The sequence below is a fragment of the Manis pentadactyla genome, chromosome 3 (genome assembly GCF_030020395.1).
Source record: "Manis pentadactyla isolate mManPen7 chromosome 3, mManPen7.hap1, whole genome shotgun sequence".
Classification (NCBI taxonomy): domain Eukaryota; kingdom Metazoa; phylum Chordata; class Mammalia; order Pholidota; family Manidae; genus Manis; species Manis pentadactyla.
Genome location: NC_080021.1, coordinates 17,690,582 through 17,709,357, shown reverse-complemented (window position 1 = coordinate 17,709,357; position 18,776 = coordinate 17,690,582). Strand labels below are relative to the sequence as shown.

The 18,776-nt window shown below is 44.2% G+C and overlaps 3 protein-coding genes across 20 annotated transcripts in view; 2 read left to right on the top strand and 1 right to left on the bottom strand.

The window, feature by feature from the left end:
• Window positions 1-3,299, top strand: part of MTSS1 (MTSS I-BAR domain containing 1) — a 151,784-nt gene extending 148,485 nt beyond the window's left edge. For all 11 annotated transcript variants that reach the window (XM_036883053.2, XM_036883043.2, XM_036883049.2 and 8 more), the window contains one exon: window positions 404-3,299. In XM_036883053.2, coding sequence (XP_036738948.2) covers window positions 404-1,104 — 701 coding nt within the window. In that variant the 3' untranslated portion in view covers window positions 1,105-3,299. The remainder of the gene's footprint in view (window positions 1-403) is intronic.
• Window positions 3,300-4,085: 786 nt separating this feature from the next.
• On the bottom strand, window positions 4,086-10,629 carry NDUFB9 (NADH:ubiquinone oxidoreductase subunit B9). 2 transcript variants are annotated; one of them, XM_036883060.2, is made up of 5 exons: window positions 10,446-10,609; window positions 9,325-9,473; window positions 7,769-7,961; window positions 7,061-7,174; window positions 4,086-4,305 (listed from the first exon to the last, which is right to left on the bottom strand). In XM_036883060.2, the coding sequence occupies exons 2-5, from the start codon at window positions 9,348-9,350 to the stop codon at window positions 4,174-4,176; spliced, it is 465 nt and encodes a 154-aa protein (XP_036738955.1). In that variant the 5' UTR covers window positions 9,351-9,473; window positions 10,446-10,609; the 3' UTR covers window positions 4,086-4,173. The 2 variants fall into 2 exon arrangements, with proteins under 2 accessions (XP_036738955.1, XP_036738954.1); XM_036883059.2 differs by lacking the exon at window positions 9,325-9,473 and having other exon boundaries at window positions 10,446-10,629.
• A 17-nt stretch (window positions 10,630-10,646) lies between these two features.
• Window positions 10,647-18,776, top strand: part of TATDN1 (TatD DNase domain containing 1) — a 59,126-nt gene continuing 50,996 nt past the window's right edge. For 5 of the 7 annotated variants that reach the window (XR_005024372.2, XR_008996174.1, XM_057497762.1 and 2 more), the window contains exon 1: window positions 10,647-10,710. Coding sequence is in view for 4 of the 7 variants with exons in the window: in XM_057497762.1 (XP_057353745.1) it covers window positions 10,689-10,710 (22 nt within the window). In the remaining 3 variants the exon portion in view is untranslated. The remainder of the gene's footprint in view (window positions 10,711-18,776) is intronic. The other 2 variants (XM_057497761.1, XM_057497763.1) reach the window with 2 other exon arrangements.

Here is an 18,776-nt window from a genome sequence, read left to right as displayed (position 1 = left end):
CTCATGTTGAATTCTGGCCTGGAGGATTCGTAGAATTTATATCCTCTTTCCCCCAACTTATTCCTCTCAGAAATGCCCAGAGGCAGCTTTGCTGCAGCCTGGCCATTTCGTTCTTCACTGCTCAGCCTCACCCGGGTGGGTTCCTACTATGTCCAGCATGGTCCTGGGTGCTCAGGGTTACATCATAACAAAGCGAAGACCTCTTCCAGGGAGTTAAGCAATGAGGGCTTTTAAGGATGGCACAGACCCGGGCGGCGCTGTGGGGGTCAGTGGGGTGGGGGGACTGGGATAAGACTGTGGCTGAGGAAGTACCTGCCTCTTGCACCTTCTGTTCCCCCCAACACTAGAGAATCAAAAAGCAAAGTTGCTGCCTTGGAGATGTCTAATCAAGTCCTATAATCAGTTTCAGATTATGATTATTTCTCTGTAAGCGGCGACCAGGAGGCAGATCAGCAGGAATTTGACAAATCCTCCACCATTCCAAGAAACAGTGACATCAGCCAGTCCTACCGACGGATGTTCCAAGCCAAGCGCCCGGCCTCAACGGCTGGCCTCCCTACTACCCTTGGTCCTGCTATGGTCACCCCAGGGGTTGCAACCATTCGACGGACCCCTTCCACCAAGCCTTCTGTCCGCCGGGGGACCATCGGAGGTGGTCCCATCCCCATCAAGACGCCTGTGGTCCCTGTCAAGACCCCAACTGTCCCAGACCTCCCTGGGGTATTGCCAACCCCTCCAGATGGGCCAGAGGACCGGGCTGAGAACAGCCCCGAGTCACCCTCTGTGGGTGAGGGCCCCCAGGGTGTCACCAGCATGCCCTCCTCAATGTGGAGTGGCCAAGCCTCCGTCAACCCTCCTCTTCCAGGCCCAAAGCCAAGTATCCCTGAGGAGCACAGACAGGCGATTCCAGAAAGTGAGGCTGAAGACCAGGAAAGGGATCCCTCAAGTGCCACTGCCTCCCCAAGCCAGATTCCAGAGAGCGACCCTGCAGACCTGAGCCCAAGAGATCCTGTGCAAGGAGAAGACATGCTGAACGCCATCCGCAGGGGTGTGAAACTGAAGAAGACCATGACAAATGACCGCTCAGCCCCTCGCTTCTCTTAAGCTCTTAGGCCCACAAGAAGTGCTGCCAGTGGGGAATGAACTGGTTAATTAATAAAACCTAATTTGTCTTGATCCATTCCAATCTGTAATCAAACAAAAGATTTTGTAGGCAACTCAGAATACAGCTCTTTTCAAAGTACTCAACACCTTTAGATAAGAATTAAAAGCAACATGTAAGTGACATACCTTGATCTTTTAATTTGTAAATACTGACAATTTTCTTTCTTCACATTTTAATCTTAGTTCCCTTTTGATTTTTTCTCAAGGTGCCAAATCCCATTTAACTTTTTTACAAGTCTTTGTAAAATTTTAAATGCCTAAGTGGGGTGGGGGGTGGGAGTGGTAGGGGCAGGGGAACCACGAAGTAGTTAATTTCAGAAAAAAGTTTATGTATTTAGCTTTTTCTTTTCTCTATTATTCTGCAACTTTTGTAGATGTATTGTAGTAGTCTGGCTTAGAAGCAAATTCAAGTTATTTTAATGTACAATGTATAAGGGGTGTAAAATCTTCATTTAAATATACTATGTTCTGTATGAGAAAAGCAGGAGTAACAATTGAGCAATATTCAGAGTGAAGTAAGTCTGGAAATGGTAGACTGTTGGGATTGGGGGGAGGGCCGTGGGAGGGGCACATTGTCAACATAGCCAATCCTGTTACATTTAAGAGTAGCCTTGTAGGTTGAATTTCTAGTAGCTTCATGGTAAATGCATCTGAATAAGCCATACTGGACTGCAGTGTTTGTTTCTGTAGGGTGTTTAAGGAATTCCTTTCTCCCACAATTCCTCTTGACTGCACACACCACCCCTCCAATCCCAGCATGCTGCTGCCACCAGGTAGACATAGAATCCCCCACTTCAGTTACTCGTCTGTTGAACCCACTTTCATCTAATCCAAATACATCCAAAAGGGTAAGGCAGTTTTAAAAATGTGAGGACATTTTAAGTAATAGCAGGGACTTCTTAGATACAGCAAATGCCTTTTACTTAACTGCCCAGCAGGCTGGGCACATTGAAAAGCCCAAATATTTTGAAAAAACTTGAGCAAATTTAACAAGGGTAACCAACTTTGGAGTCTAGCAACTTGCCAATGTGTTTACCAATCTGGGGGCTTGTTTTTCTTACCTTCTTTTTAAATCAATGGCAGTTAATTGGCTTCATACTAAACATTGAAGAGAGATTTGTTGTCACTGGGAATCTGTTCCACCACTATACTGTTCCTTTTTTTGTTCTCTAGGTAATGTTTTTTGGAATGGATTTATGTTTTTTTCTGTTCAATTTGTTCTAATGCCTGTCCCCTAAAGCCAACAGAGACTTGTAGATTTAATGGGATCATGTATGGAGAAGAGTGTCTGAAAGAGCAAGCAAGCAAGCCCCTCACTATTCGGGTTAGTTTAAAGGACTCCTTTGTGATGGAACCTCTTGAGTAGGAGCTTGGTGGGTCCCACAGACCCTGCAGATTTCTGTTGGCTGTAATCTTCAATTACATAATCTTATGCTTTAATACATAACTGCATTGGATGTAACATACCTGTATAGCCATTCTTCTATATATTAACATTTAACACTGCTGTGATTGATTGATTGCTCAAGGGCTTCTTATGTTATGGCTTTAAAGCAAAGGCATGATTATTAGAAACTAAGCTTTTCTTCTTTGAAAAACAAGCTCCTTTTACAGAATATAAGCAACAGTAGTGCCTGTGGTTTAGCCCACCAATCTTTATGACTAAGAGTAGCTGATGCATTGTGCATATGATGCTTGAGATGGTTTTTGCAAAAGCAGAAATCACTGCAAAGTAAGTACAATAGATAAAAGTGGTATTTTAAACCTTTGAAATAAATGGATGTAACTGTACCTTGGTACAGCTTTTCACTTGTTTAGTTTTTAAACGTTAGAATAATCTGAATAAATATAATATAAAATGTTGCCAAATTCAATGTAGAAAGAATGTGACAAACACCTTGGGTAGTTCTGTTTGTGTTTTTGCATATTGTAAAAGCAGTGTCACAGCGAAAAATAGTTTCTAAAGGTAAATTATTGTGATTTAGTTGCTAGTTTGTACTAAGAGTTGACCTCTCCCTGTGCAGTTTTTTGTTCTAAACTTGTAAAAAATACAACAGTTGTGTAACTTGTCTCCTTTCTACCCTGTAACAATTGCTTCAGCCTACATTATAAATAAAGAACCACTAGAAAAAAAATCCTGTATTTCAAGACTTATTAAAATTTCAGTTGGAAGGCTTGGTCAAATGTTAGAAGATGGACTGAGACTCAGATTGAGCTTTAGGAAAACAATTTTTGTGATCGTTCGAGCCCTAAGAACACCAGGTGCCTGAACTAGTAATTTCAACACAGTTCCAGTGAGCTATCAAGAACTAAAATCAGGAGTGTGTGACAGTCTTAGAAATGGCTTTACCTTTTAAAGTACCTTCTTCAAATATTTAAAGAGTTCTATGCTCTTACCTTTGAGCCTGCAGCTAATCCAAGCTACAGTAGAGAAAGCGAAGCTGGAAAACTGCCTCGTCACAAAAAAAGGTTCAACCCACACTGGATCCATTAATCCCAACCTCCAAACCTCCAGTCCTGAGAGAACCCCATAAACTCCATGCTTATTTGTGGAGTGTGTGCTTAGGGAGAGCTGTTTGTCCTTTTAATCAAAACTAAAATTACATTAGTGAAATCTTTAAGAAAACTAAAAAGTTATCTTAAGTTCTCAATATTAGCACTTCTCTTTTTGGTTTCATATTGCTTCCAGTCACTATAGCTAATTAAACCTTCAACTATAGTTTGTTCAAGTCAATCTTCAGTGTACGTTTTCTGTCTGGTTCTGCAGTTTTCCCTTACTGCTAACATGTGCTATCAATATGGCTTCATGGGGGAGAAAAGACATTTGACTACATTGCACGTACTTTTCTTTATATGCACAAGTGGTAAGAAAACAACAGTGGCACAATCAGCTGGCATGTTAACCCCCAGAACACATCAGACATAGCATGCTATTTTTATTAAGGCAAGTGTGTGTGTATTCTATAACTTCTTTCACTTGCAAGCATGATTGGTGAGGTGTCGTCTTCTCTACATGGGCCGCTCCCGGGGCCTGGTCACAATATGCCACCACAGTGGGGGTAAATCACCTTCCTTTCGGGCTGGAGGCAAAGCTTCTGTTTTAGGACCACCAAGCGGGGTTTCCTCCTGCAGCTGCTTAATCTAGAAGGAGTAAGGAACAATTAGAAAAGGAGTCAAACTGACAACTGTAAAGTCGGCTGCAGTGAAGTGTCAGCTTTGTTTTTACTGTGTGTCACATTACATGCTTCCTGATCCTCGCCGCTGGGAAGTGTTTTTTTGTATGTACCGATATTCTTATGCCCACACTTTAACTCAAAACCTTTTCTCCTTTCTATAAAGTATTTCCATTCTTAAAACAGCGAAGCTGAGAACAATTTCCTACCCCACCCCTTACTCATTAAGCAAAACTATTACAATTACTATTCCAGTTCCACTTCAAAGTCTCCCACCTGTTCCCCCTCCAGAAAAACATTTTTTTGTGTTCCAGCTACGTGCTCTCTAAAAACACCATTGAGAAAACTCAATTCATATATATTAGGGATGTTAACTTTAAAGCCCCCCAAGTAGCAAACAGGACAAGAAATAATATGAAATCGCAGATAAAAATGTGCTCAGTTTTGCCTGCTATTGCCCAAGTACCCAGTTCTGGCAACCTCCAAAACCACTGTCTTAACAGAGGAGACCTAACTCTAGAGCAATGTTTTTCTAAAATTTCTTGCGGAAAAATCAGTTCTAGATTGTGGTTAACCTGAGCCTTAGGCACACGTGCTGTTTAATGATGTTGATGAGACAAACAGGTAAAGGAGGAATGTGTTTGTGGAGAGAAGGAGACTGTCACAGTGAGCAACTGCAGAAGGACCTGCTGGTCTCCAGGAATAAATGCACCTTGTTTTCAATGAGACATGTCTTAGAAAACTGCCCTCCTCCATCATAAAGGCTTTATTCTCTACCTTGGCCAAGGACTTCCAACAGTCAGCATCCTAGACCTTATCACCAGAACCTTTCAAAATCATCAATTCAAATATTCCACTATCCAACTAGTGTCCCTTTTCAGCTCATGTGCTAAAATGCTCCTTGAAAATAATTCTCAGAACTCACAACATAGCCAGTTCACAGATCCAGCCAGCCAGACTGCCCCTCTCTCCTGCATCACCTTCCATCTTTACTTCCCTTCTGTATCCAGCTAGATGAGATTCCATCATGTAATCAGGTCCCCTTGAAATAACCTCAAGTCCCTTGTCACTCTCAACAGTGACAAACCGCACCATCTACCTTCAAGCCTGCACCCATTTAGTATATAATGCTAAAGAGAAGCAAATACTGAAACAAATTCATGTTACAATACACTAATCATTCCCAGCTTCACCCCCACACGGCCATCTTACAACTATTCCCCAGCAAGCTCATAATTTCCCCATGATACATCTTTCCCTCATTCCCCAACATGCTGTGCCCGCTACAGAAGCCATCACATCAAAGTCCATCATTTTTCTATCATCAAAACTTCTAAGCCAGGTGTATTTACATCTTCTGCACAATTATAATGGAGGAAGAACCCCTTTTCTCTTAAAGGCCTCCATACATGCTTGGGGTCCTACTTCTCAAAAACTTTCCTCCTCTACCTATTCATTTCTGTTCAATGTCACCAATTTCTTCCTTGCTCCAAATCTAATCAGCAATATGCATCCTTATTTCTTATCTTAAAACAATCCTTGCCCTCCAGTCACTGTACTCAGCAAAACTTTGAGAATTACTTCTCCTGATGCCTTCTCTTCCTCGCCTTCAGCTCACTTTCATCAATGTGATTCCACCCTCCAGAAAAGGCCATTACTGCCTTTCCTGTAGCCGAAATCTCTGGACATAATTTCCAATCCTCACTCGATTCCACCTTTTAGCAACTATCAGCGAAGGTGACCCTGCCCTGGCCACATCCGTGACACCCTCTTGATTCTCCTGTCACACCCCCGATGGCCCCCTCCCTTGCTGGATGCGCCTTGGTCTCCTTTTCCCGACCTTTGTAGGTAGGAGCTCCTATGACTCCTCTCTCTCAAGGATCTCAAATATTTTCACGGCTTTTAATGACAACTGATAACTCACAAATTTCTGTTTTCTCCTTTGAGTTCCAGATTACTACATCCAAAGTTGTCTTCTGACACCTGCACTTGATGTCTCACAGTATTCTCAAATTTAACATTCTTAAATTTAACAAACTTAAAACTGAACACTTCATCATCCCTCTGACACCTGTTTTCCCCATCTTCCCTGTCTCAATAAAGACCATCACCAAACTCCATATTTTAAGTTAAAGCTTAAGCCCTGGAAGCCATTCTTGATTCCTCCATGTCCCCTGGGCATCCCCCACACCCAGTCAATCCCCATACCCCTCCAAATGTTACCCTGAATCTGTGCCCTTCCATATCCACTGCATCCACCTGAGCGCTGATTGCTATAACCTTCTGACTGAACTACAATGACCCCATATTCGTCTCTCTTCTCCCCTTGCCCTTTCCAATATATTCTTCACAACTACAGCAAGACTGAGCCTTTAAAAATGTGTATCAGACAAGACATCGTAAGGTGAGTAAACAATGTCCAAAGCACTGTGGAGGGGAAAGATAAGGGACAGCAGGGTATGGCGAAGGACTGAGGAGGGGAGAAGCGAAATTAGAGAACAGAAAACCCAAAAGACTGGCAAACACATTGCAACCTATTTGTAAGACGGTTGTATGTGGTGCATTTCACACCCTTAGAAAGGAAAGTATGTCTAGCTGAGAAGCAAGGGGCCAGAGCGACTGTCCTGGCTGGAACCGATCTCTGCACGGGGGGAGCAAAACCAGAGCACCTTTCAGGTGACCACATGAGCCAAGCTTTCCGGTAAAATGTAGGGAAGACTCACCTCTCGCTCCCAGCTTTCCCTCCGCAGTTTCTTCCACTGCTCTCTCTTGGCAAAGTAATCAGGGTACATTGCCTTCTCAGAAGGGTGCCAGTCATCTAAGCACCACTCAGGAACCTGTCAGGAGAGGAAATCATGGCATCACTCCACAGGAGGCATTTATATTGCCACTGACAGGACCTGCTCAGGAGACATGGTGAATTTTCATAAGCATTACAAGTGCCAGACTATTGCCGACACTAAACAGTGAACAGCAGGGGAAAGCAGGAACCAACATAAGAGAATGCCTTAGATGAAATAGCCAAGGGCTGAAAAATGGCAAGGGCAGTTGAAAGGGCTGGTATACTTCCTCCCCATCTGCATTCTCTACACCTCCAGAGCGGGCTTGTTATCCGGAAGTTATCACCTAGATTTTCTCAAAAATACTAAGCCCCAGCCCAAACAGGTTAACTTTAAGGTCCAAAAATGAGTTATTTACCAAGGATGTTAGCACTCTGATTTGCCAAAGAGATACTACAAGACCGTGAAGCCTAATTTAGAAAGAAAAGTCTTAATGTCATCTGGGAGAATACTGACACCTGAAGAAAAGTATCTACAACTGTCAGGGAAGTAATCTCCTAGTTACCCTGAAAAGGGCAAGTAGTTTCTAAGGCTGAGGTTTCTTGGGATTAGAGAAACAAAATCGCCTCTCAGGAGGCAGTCCTCACCTACCTTGTAACACTCGTATCTCTCATAGGAGGTGCCCCCGGGAGAGTCAGGGAAGATGTACGGCTGCGGATGCTGACTGTGCCAGAATTCTTCCTCCGCCTCCCTAAGCAGCTGAGTGGCTTTCACCATATCCTTTTCATTCCTATGTTCTTCAAACCGGGCTCTCAGCAAACAAGCGAAGTACCGGTATTTGTCCCTTAAACCAAAATGGTTTTTGGTATCACAAATGTTATCTACTCAACTGGGCAGGATTACTGTCTGACAAGAGGCTGTACTTCCACCAACGCCTTCTGGATGAGCAGTGTAATTTCCTGGCACCTCCCCAGACCCTGCTGATGGAACAGCCACATCACTATGACGGCTTTCACAGCAGCCCCCCAACACCAGCAACAAAAAAATGTCAAATACAGCCTAGCCACTTCCCACCTCTCTCCTCCAACAAAGGACTGATGACTTAAACAAAAAAGGAAAAAGCTAATTAGCAAAAGAGAAAAACTAGCTGTAGCCTCTGTAGATGATTCAACATTCACTGAGTGCCAACTTACCGAATTTTCTCCTACCCTGTACTAGACCCTGTGTTAAATTCTGGAGATACAAAGATGAGTAAGGGAGGTGTTACATGGTGAAAACCATGTGATTGAAATATTGTTTCAATCACAGACCTGGATTTGAATCCTGACTCTGATGCCAGCTGCACGATCTTAGGTCAGGTTTTAGAAGAAACTGGGCAGAGATCATTAGGAGGCATTGACAATAATCCACGCCACAGATGAGAAGGGCCTGAAGTAGGCAACAGTGATGGGAACAGACAGGAGACAGTAGAGAAACATTTAGACTATAAAATTGTGTTTATGGGTTAAGTTTCTAATGTCTTTAAGCCATGGGTTCCTCCTCTATAAAAGTATTAATAACAGTATCTATATTTTAAGGTTATCCTAAAGATTCAAAGAGCTAAAAAACATAAACATGCTTCAAACAGGGCCTGGTACCTACCTCCTTAATGCTCAATATCAGTGATAAATATTACACTGGGGAGAGAATTTACAAAAATCAGTGCCCAATTATACACGGCATATAAGTATGTATATCACTGGCAGAGGGGTAAATGAAGTACTTGAGAACAATTCTAAGACTGAGTAAATGAATTACTAGTAATGCCACTAACTGAGGCAGGGAACCTGGGAAGACAATCAGAATGGGATAGTGAAAAAATGAGTTTGGTTTTAAAGAATTTAGACAAGTTGAGTTTCAGAGAACTAGCTGATCTATCAAATAGTTGGAAATACAGCTCTAGGGACAAATGAGCATAGGCATAAGACAATTCAAGTCCAAGCATTAGATGAGGCTGCCCCAAGTATATACAATAGTAACAGACAGCCAAGGATGGAACCATGGGGAACAAATAGCACTAGGAGGGCAAATGGAGGGAGAAAAATAAAGCAAGTATGAGAAAGGAGGTCAGTGAGATCTTTTAAAATGCGGAGTCAATGTTATTATAGTAGATACTTCTTTCCTCCACGACTATGGCTTTACTATTTCCAGCTGTAGTTCAGCATTACCTGAATTCTTGATGGCTTGACTTCATCTTTAAAAAGATTGGTAATTTTCTGAGGTATCTACTTGTTTACATGACCATCTTCCCCGTTTATCCGAGTTGCCAAGTTCTTTTATTTACTCAGCATCCAACATAAAACCTGAACTGCAAATTCTGTCGGATTAATTAATAAGGAAAAAGCAGGGAAGAAACTAACAATCCTACACCACCAAGCCAGGCCATCCTCCCGCTTAGCCGAGAAGTACCTATGACTTTACAATAACCACAGATATGTAACCTGGGCTTCAAGCATACCCTCCACAACTCTTCCAAACCTGCTCAGTATCCCATCATTTAGAGATTCTTCCAGAAGCCCTTCTCCTAGAACTAGGTTTTAGGATTCTGAAAAGGGAGTAGAGGTCACACGTCTTGGTTTGCCACTCACCATGCACTGCATCTAGGTCATGAAAATCTATGTTTTAAGACTAAGTTCTAAGACTAGTCTCTGATGGTTAGAGAGGAAAGAAGAGGGTTGTGTATGAGGTAAACAATTATGTAGGATGCGAAGGTAGTGAAAAGGACTGCATGACACTAACAAAAGGAACGCTGATGGGAGGGGCTGGAGAATGACGATGCTTCCGAGTTAGACACCTGAGGTTTTTTTTAAAATCCTGACCAGCTGTAGGGCCTTGTCAAGTCCCTCTCTATGCCTCTATTTCCTCCTCTATAAAATAAGGCGAAATGATCACGAACAACTAGAGTTGTGAGGACTAAACAACGCCCATATTAATTACTGCTAATATTAGGATCGAGAAGTTCATGAAGAAAGCTATTATTCAGTAGCGCTGAACGCATTATAATCAGAGTTGTAGTCACTTTCCTTTATTTCATGTAATCGTTATGCAACCCTGTGCGCCGGGTCCTAAGTCCGTTTTCCAGAAAAGAAACCTGAGGCCTGGGTCAGATAAACGGGATCTCCAAGATCCCGTAGCTATGGACGACGAAGGCTGCGATCGAACCCGGTCTATGGGCCGCCTCCCCAATCTGTCCCCGAAGTCCTTGAGCCGCGCTCGGTCCCCGGGGCCTCGCAGCCTCCATGGCGGCCCCTGGGGTCACCTCCCCACGCCCTGGGTCCCCCTCTCCCACCTGTGGATGCACCACGACTCCAGGTGGCGCAGCGCCCGCTTATAAAGCCGCAACACCTTCTGCTGGTGGGTCAAGTAGGCGGCCGAAGCGGAAAACGCCATTGCGGCCCGCTCACCTCCAGCGGCCGCGGGGGCTCCCGGGAAATCCGCGGCCGGTGGTTCGGGGGTGGAACGGAGCTGCCGGAAGGGCGGGACGCGCAGCGGCCACTTCCGCTTCCGCCGCGCTGGATCCTGCCGTACGGTCATGAGTCGTTTCAAGTTTGTGGGTGAGTTTTATCTCGGTTCTGGGGCCCTCTGACTACCCCCGGGCGTCGCTCATCGTGGCCTGAGGGCTCAGCGCTTGGACTCTTCGGCCTTTTGAACGTGGAAAGGGCACTCAGTGGAAGACGGTGCGGGGAGGCCTCTGGGTGCGGGTAGTGTTCCAGTTGTCGGTCTAGGTGCTAGTTGCACGGATGCTTGTTTATGAAATTCACGAGCGGTTCAGTTGTGATTTATGCTGTTTTCAACAGCGTTGTATTCGATAAAAATAAAAAAGCAAAACTACAAAGACTCGTCTTAGCAGCCAGTCACTATGTTCTCTTCAGTCCCATGTGCATCTCCTGCCCGTTCTCTCTCTCCGTGGCAGAGACGATGACGGCTTCGAGAGACCCGTGCACTCGCCAATTCGTGCATCCACTTCAGTTACCGAGTGCGGGTAGGGCTAGGCACTAGCCTAGAGGACAGGGCCCAAAGACCCGTTCCCTGCTCTGCTGGCATCGTAATCGGGTGGAGAAACTAGAGTACACAAATAGTGGAAAGAACAAGTTCCGTTATTCGGCAAATAAAATAATCCACTCAGCATATGTAGAACAAAAGAACGGGAATGCGACAGGAACCAAGGGTAAGAATATTTACTGCCAGGCACTTAGGAAACCCTGGAGGGCATTGTGAGAGCTGGGATTGGAAGGGTAACTTGGCACTCGAATGTCTTGCCGAGTTTAGTTTTGTGTAGCGTGGAACTTCACAGAGGCTACTGACGAATGCCACCGAGTGCCAGTTATACACCAAGAACCTTGGGCTATGGTAAACAGTGGGTAAAGCTGGGCATGATCCTTGCCCTCGTGGAGTTGCCAGCTTCTTAAAGGTGGGAAATGACAGTGATCACATCTTTGCTTTACTGAAGTGATCCTGAGAGCTATTGTGTAGGTTGGTGGGGGTAGAGGGCGAAGCAGGGAAGCATTTTAGAGCTTGAGCTAGGGCAGTAGAAAAGGGAAAGCCAAATAGAAGAAACGTACATGTGCAGCTCTTGGTGCCGTATTAATGACAGGTAAGGGAGAGTAAATATGACTCAGGGTTGGCATGAAAACCTAAATGTGAAACGGAAGCGAGATTACTTGAGTAGTGAGTGAGAGAGGTAGCAAGATGCATGTGAATTCGGTTAAGTTTGAGATTCTTAAAGGTCATCCAGGTGGAGACATTTGCTGAGCAATTGGAATTGTAGTCTGACTCTCAGGAGAGAGAGGTTAGTATTATAAACTTAGTTCTGAGTTATTTTAAGAGCTTTCCTTCCCCAGAGACATCTACATATGTAGAACTATGAAAAAAAAATCTGGTAGTACAGTTAGTTTTCAGACTGGATAGATATGTACAATCAGGCTTATGTACAGTCAAAGCAAATGCAGGAGAGAATGTGTTAATTGCCACAAAAGCCATTTAAAAAATTCTAGGGAGAGCCTGGGGTGGGGTTAGGGGATAAGTCCTCAAAGATTGTAGACTCTTTCTAGTTGTGTCTCTCAACCATTCCCCTCCAATCTATGATATAATTGATAGGGGAGATGGAATAAAAGCCATGAAACACTCAAAAAAGATATTTATCTGCCTTTCCCACTAGACCACACTCTTAAGGCAGATAATCCATAGTGATTATGTTTGTTCCCCAGGGGCACAGCTCAGTGGCTGTTTAATGGAAGTATGAATGGGTGGGTATAAAAATGTGTAGTTTTAGTACTAAGGTGGTAAGAAAATTGATAAAGGAATCCAAATTAGATAAGCTAGAAAAGACTTTTTGAAGAAGTTTGGTTTAATTGGAATAAATTTTTTTGTGTGTGATCACCTTCCTTTCCACTCTTCTGAGGTAACCATTATTAAAAGTTTGAAGTATATCCTTCCCTATCTTTTAGTTTAATACCAAATCATAAAAACAAACATCAGATTTTTTAAATAACACAAATGTGACTTCCTCTGATAATGTTTTATTCTCTGTCATGTAAAAAATTCTGCCTATTACCGACCCACTACAATGATTTCTCTGCCTGCAATGAGTTGTGAACAATACTTTGGAAAACACCATGTTAGTCCCATGGAAAGATTGATATGTGAACAAGCTTTACATGGAATAAATTGCATGAAAAATTAAATCAGTGTTATAAAAGCAGCCTTAGATTTTGATTGAGGACAAGTGACTATCACCAGGTTGTGATTCTCCTGCATTCCCCTCTTCACTAACTGCAGAATAAGTGGCTGTCCCTTAAAACTACACCCAGTGATTCTAATGGGGAAAGAAGCAGGAAGCAGAACTATTTGTGTTTCATGGGAAACACTACACCCTCCTGGAGGATACTTCAACATTGTGTCCTAGGTTATACTTGAAACTAATTTCTATGACTTTATCTGATGATCATAACCCAGGTGTTTATATCAATCTGAATAGCAGTAAGAATCTATACTTAATAGTTGCAAAGTAATGGGACTTGGGATGCAGTGGAACCTCCCCTTTTCAAAGCTGGCTCATCAGCAGTCTAAAACTCACCCACCGAAGTTCACTTAAGGAGAGAAAATACATAGGGAAACTAGTGGAAGATAAAGGTTACTTTGGGTTTGTTTGTGCAGATCCATTTTGACTTTGACCCCCAGTCTCATAAGCATGTTCTTCTCTTCCTGGTACTGGGAGGGTACCTTTCTCGTGGGAGGCTTTATGACCTGCTTTTAGGTAGAGAGGGGGAGATCAGAGAGCCTTTGCTGCATCTACTGTTTCTCAAGTGCTTTCAGCTCAAAATAACCAATATGCCAAAGTGTCATTTTGAGGTGGCATGTTATGAGCCTCTTCACCAAGTCTTAAGGTGAAACAGTCTATCAAAGGATATAGAAAGCAGCTCTAGTAACTGGCTGAGGAATACAATTGATTCAAACCATACTTTGGAAGGAAAAGGGCTAAGGTCTGTGAGTCACAGGAGATTCTTGCAAAAGGAGATGAAATCAGTGGCAGAGTCAGTGCAGGATATCCCAAAGCCTAAGACTGAATATAGATCTTTGAAGTACCTTGTAACTTTGCACCGGAAAGAAGGACTGGCCCACATCAGGAAGATGTAGGTTCCAAAAGGAAGTGGTTTCACCTTGGAATTGGCCTCAGTGAATGTTTGCTTCAGGATAAGCATTGAAGAACAATTTATCAGTTAGGTGAGGAGAGGCTTCATAAACTGAGCCTATAAACTGATGTTCAATTCACTTTTCAAATTAGTGTCATAAAGTTTACTTAGTATATATGATTGCTTTTCAGTTTCATTTTGTTTTTCACTTTGTTTTCTAGTGAGAGGTTGCTTTGGAAAAATTCTAATCTGCACAGAGAAGAAATGACCTAGAAGAGATACAGGCTGTTTCTGTGCTGATGATTATCTATGACTCTCCATAGCACAGATGATGTAATCATAAGCATATGGGTGTGACTGTACACTGACTCCTTTGAATGATTGTTCTAGGCATCAAGGTCTTTCTCCTTTTCCCTGGGTTTCCTTTCTCAGCCTGTCCTCTTCGCTAATTTCCTTCCCTTACTTGAAAAGAAAGTAGATGTTGATTTCTTGTGACCAGGAGCCATTCCACCTAACCCCTGTATTTTACTTAACAGTATGATGTTTGTTTGTTAGTAGTCCTTTAAAAGGTACCAAGTGTAAATTCATCTCCCACTTGATATTGATATATATGCTGTTGCCCAAATGTCTTAAATTTTCTGCATTGTGCCTTTCTTCTGCATTTTCAAATGCCTGGAGTACTCTCCCTACCATCTCTTGAATTATCCAAACTCCCATTTATCTTTCAAGGCTTTTCTGATTGTTGAAGCAGCACAGCTCACTGAGAGCAAGCTAGACAGAAATCAGAGAATATACTAAGAAGAAGCTGAAACTCAGCAGAAACAATGTAGGGGTCTATTGGAAGGCAGTGGCCACCCATCACCACGAGTTTGGAGATTCTCCTCATGTTAAAGCTAAAGGGTGTACATTTTCAATAAGGAAGACGTTTTATTGCCCATAGCCATCACCATCAGACTTCACATCTTGTTATTCCCCTTCTTCCCACGTACTCTTCTAGGGACAAACGCTGCTGTTGTGTAACCTTTTGTTTCAGAATAACTGTGTGTTCACATGGCTTCCTCCCAGCAGTATGCTAAGTATGTGCTATGTTGACAGCCCAGGGCTGGCCAAAACCAGGAAACATCTTATTGGGAGGCACACTTCACTGACCAAGGTTTTGTTCCCTGGAGTTCCTGTCGCACAAGAATGATCCTTCCTAGCAAAGCACACAGTCCTTTTCCCCTCTCCCCTGGCACTCGTGTAGTCATTATCAATTCCCTCCTGTCCACAATGGCAGAGCACAACCTTATCCAACCAACCGCTCCTAGAGTCCCTGTACATAAGACCCTGTAACTCCGGGGAGGGGAAATCCCAGGGCAAAATACATCTAAAACCGAAATCAGTCAAAGGAAGAGGTAAAGTTTAAAACCCATTTATCACTTACAAACTGTGGTCTGGGGGCCAGCTGTCTCCTGCTCCAGCAGAAGCAAATGAAACCTCCCCCAAAACTCAGGTTCAGATAAGCCCCCAGTTGCCCAGGTAATTACCCATTGATATGGAGATGAACTACTTCTCTCCACCTCTTAGGAACACCTGTTGATATGGAGATGAACTAAAGCCAGGCAAGAGATTCTGAAAATATTACAGTTTTACCCACAGGCCACCCCTCCAGAAATCTCACTTTACAATCTACTCATTCCCCCTCTTCCACAATGGTCCCTGGGTGAGAAAACTTGGAGCATTGTGACCAGACTAATGACATAGAATAACAACAGGAATAAAATCATGATAATCCTTAAACCAGAGGATTCAGCCAGGTTCAAAATCCTATGCAGATTAAATCCATAGCTTGCCTATTCCAGCAGGCAGTAGCTGAAGAGGTAGAGAGTTCAGAGCAATCATCCCATGGCAGCTGCAGCCAGGGGGTGCATCCAGGCCACAAGGACTGTAGAAGAAAACATCCTTAAGGGTGATAAGATACATGTTTTAATGACACCAGCATAGGCAAATCTTGTCCATCAGGTACGGCACATTCGAGAGAGTGGTCCTGTGATAGGACAGTGGCAGGAATGGGATCTCGTCCTGGTCTAATATACCAGACTTTCATCCTGCTCCTTTTGGGACTTACAGATGGGTCAATATGTAGGGCTACGGGAGGTTCATGCACTGGCCGTAAAGATAAAACAAAGCTTCCCTGTAAGATGCTCTTAACTCCTGGATGTTTTGGGTACACTACTGTGGTCTTTGGGGGCCACTCTGCTGTTACTCCAGGAATACGCAGGAGGCCCGCTTCCAGGCCTTTTCCCCAAGGTGCCAGAAGGGGCAGCCATTGCTGTTCCATGAATCGAAATGTCCAGGGCCACGTCCGTTCAACAGTGTCTCCAGGGTTTTAATTCAGGAGGGGCTGGCAGCAGGATGTTGCTCTGCTGGGCATATCCTGGCTTCAGTAACTCATCTTTGCTTTGCATGTACAGTTATATAGGAGAGGCAGCAACGTGTGTCAGCACATCTATAGGGCTAAAGTCTCCTTTTTGGGGCTTCTCATTCAAATGCCGTAGCACTGTCCATAAGTGAACTGACCAGCCTCATAGACTACTGGTGTCCGACTTAAGGCCAGATTTCAACAAACTGTTGTACCTCTCTTTCATGCCTGCCTTGGTAGGGTTATATGGTACATGAAACTTCCACTTTATTCCTAATTGCTGTACCCATCCTTGTAACGCATGTCCAGTAAAGTGGGTGCCTTGATCACTTTCAATCACCTGCGGCCGGCCATAGGCTGCAGAGAGATGCTCTAGGCCCCTCTTGGTGGTTTGCTGATCTGTACAATGTGCAGGAAAAGCAACCAATAATCCAGTAGCTGTGTCCACACAAGTCATAGCATACTGATATCCTTCTGATAAAGGCAGAGGCCCAATATAGTCTATCTGCCACCTGACAAGGGGTATTGGCTCCTTTACTATTGTCCCATGTTGCTGCAGGACTCAGTGTTTAGTCCCTCTTAGAGCACACAAGGCACTCCTTCCAGGCTCTGCTGAATTCTTCAGTGGTCAATGGCAAGCCCCACTGATGGGCTACAGCCCACATTGTCTTGCCCCACATGCAACAAATGCTGATGTAACCGTTGTGCTACATCAGAGGCAGACTTTCCTTCTAACCAGTACATCTGGGCCATTCTGTCTGCTTCATCATTCTCTGGGGATGCCAAAAGCAAATGGCCAGTCACATGATATACAGTAACAGTCTCAGTCTGACCAGAGGCCCATAGGTCTTGCCACAGCTCTTGCTCCCAAAGGTGCAGGTGACCAACCATCCAGCTGGCATGGTACCATGTCGGTAGCCACAAGGTCAAGCCCCGATAGACAGTCCAGCTGTCAGTGCAGACAACTATGGGGGAAGGCTCCTGGGTGATCATGGGCCATACTACCCTCAACTCAGCCCATTGGCTGCTCTTCCCCTCTCCCTCCTCCATCCATATTGTCTCAGTCTTAGGATGGAAAGCCACAGCACTCCACTTTGGGAGCTGCCCACAACTGGAGCTGTCTGTATACCAAGCATCTTCAGGTATAGGGGCTTTTCCCTCCTGATAAGGACTCTCCGCTACCAATGGCTCAAAAGCAAGTTCTTCCTGCTTTCCACCTAAATATGTCACTGGCCCCAATAAGCATTGGAGTTCTCCATTTAAGGGGCTAGTAGAGAGAGTACTGCACTGCTGTAAATATGCACCCGATTTGGCCAATGTAGGCATCTGTGCCACCCCACTCTGTGGCCTTTGGGTTCAGTCTCTCACCCACCCTACAATGGGATAGGTGGTTATTGCGTTGGTTGGAGCTTTTCCGGTGATGGGCTCCGTAGCCACCAAGGCAGGATACACAGCAGCCAGTTGCTTCTCTATCAGGTTGTACCAGACCTCTGCTCCTTTCCATAGTTGTGGCCAGAATCCAATAGGTTGGAGTGTCTGTTCAAGCCACTGCCAAGGAACTCATCCATAACCATCTTCGGTTACATGAACATCCAGCTCACAGGGCCTTGATGAGCCCATTACACTCAGGTCTGTACAGCCTTGGCTGCTCTCTTAGCAGCAATAAAAGCAGCTGCAGATATTTCATCCCAGTCCCACCTGCTGCCCTTTTGTACCAACTTCAGAATTTGTGCCAAGTGCAGAATAAACACTCTCCAGTAGCCCAAAAGACCCAAAAATTCTTGTAATACTGCCACAGTGGTTGGGATAGGGAAAGCCTGGACCTTGTCTATGACTGCTTCAGGAATAACTTTAGTTTTACCTGACCAGACAATCTCCAAGAATTTTACAGACAAACCAGTTCCCTGAACTATGGTGCTGTTCACAGCCCATCCTTTCTCCTGTAGATGTTGCAGCAGTCTAAGAACTGCCCCTTCTAACTCTCAAAGAGAATCAGACATGAGCATAATATCATCAATGTAGTGATACAGCCACACCGTTTGTGGTTTCTTCCATGTGGCTAAGTCCTGGGCTACAAGTCCGTGACAAATGGTGGAGGTATCCCTGTGGGAAGGACAGTGAATGTCTACTGCTGGCCTTCCCACGTGAAGGCAAACTGTTCGTGACTTTCCTGTGCTATGTCAATAGAAAAGAAAGCATTAGCAAGGTCTACAACATAATGATACGTCCCCAGTTCATGACTGAGTGTGACCATATGGGCTGCTATAGAAGGGACAGCAGCATGCAAAGGGAGTGTGACTTTATTCAATTTCCTGTAGTCTGTGGTCATACACCAGGAGCCGTCTGGCTTTTTCATTGGCCACACTGAGGAATTAAAAGGACTATGAGTGGGCTTTATGATGCCCACCTTCTCCAACTCCTATAGAGTTTCTCCAATCTCCTGTGTTCCTCCCCCACCCCCCGACAATTTATACTGCTTAGTATTTGTCACCCGCTGAGGTACAGGGAGAGCTACAGGTGGGTGCTTAGCATGTCCCCTCAGAACTGCCTTTAACCACATGTACCCTCAGTTTGAACTCACCTGCAG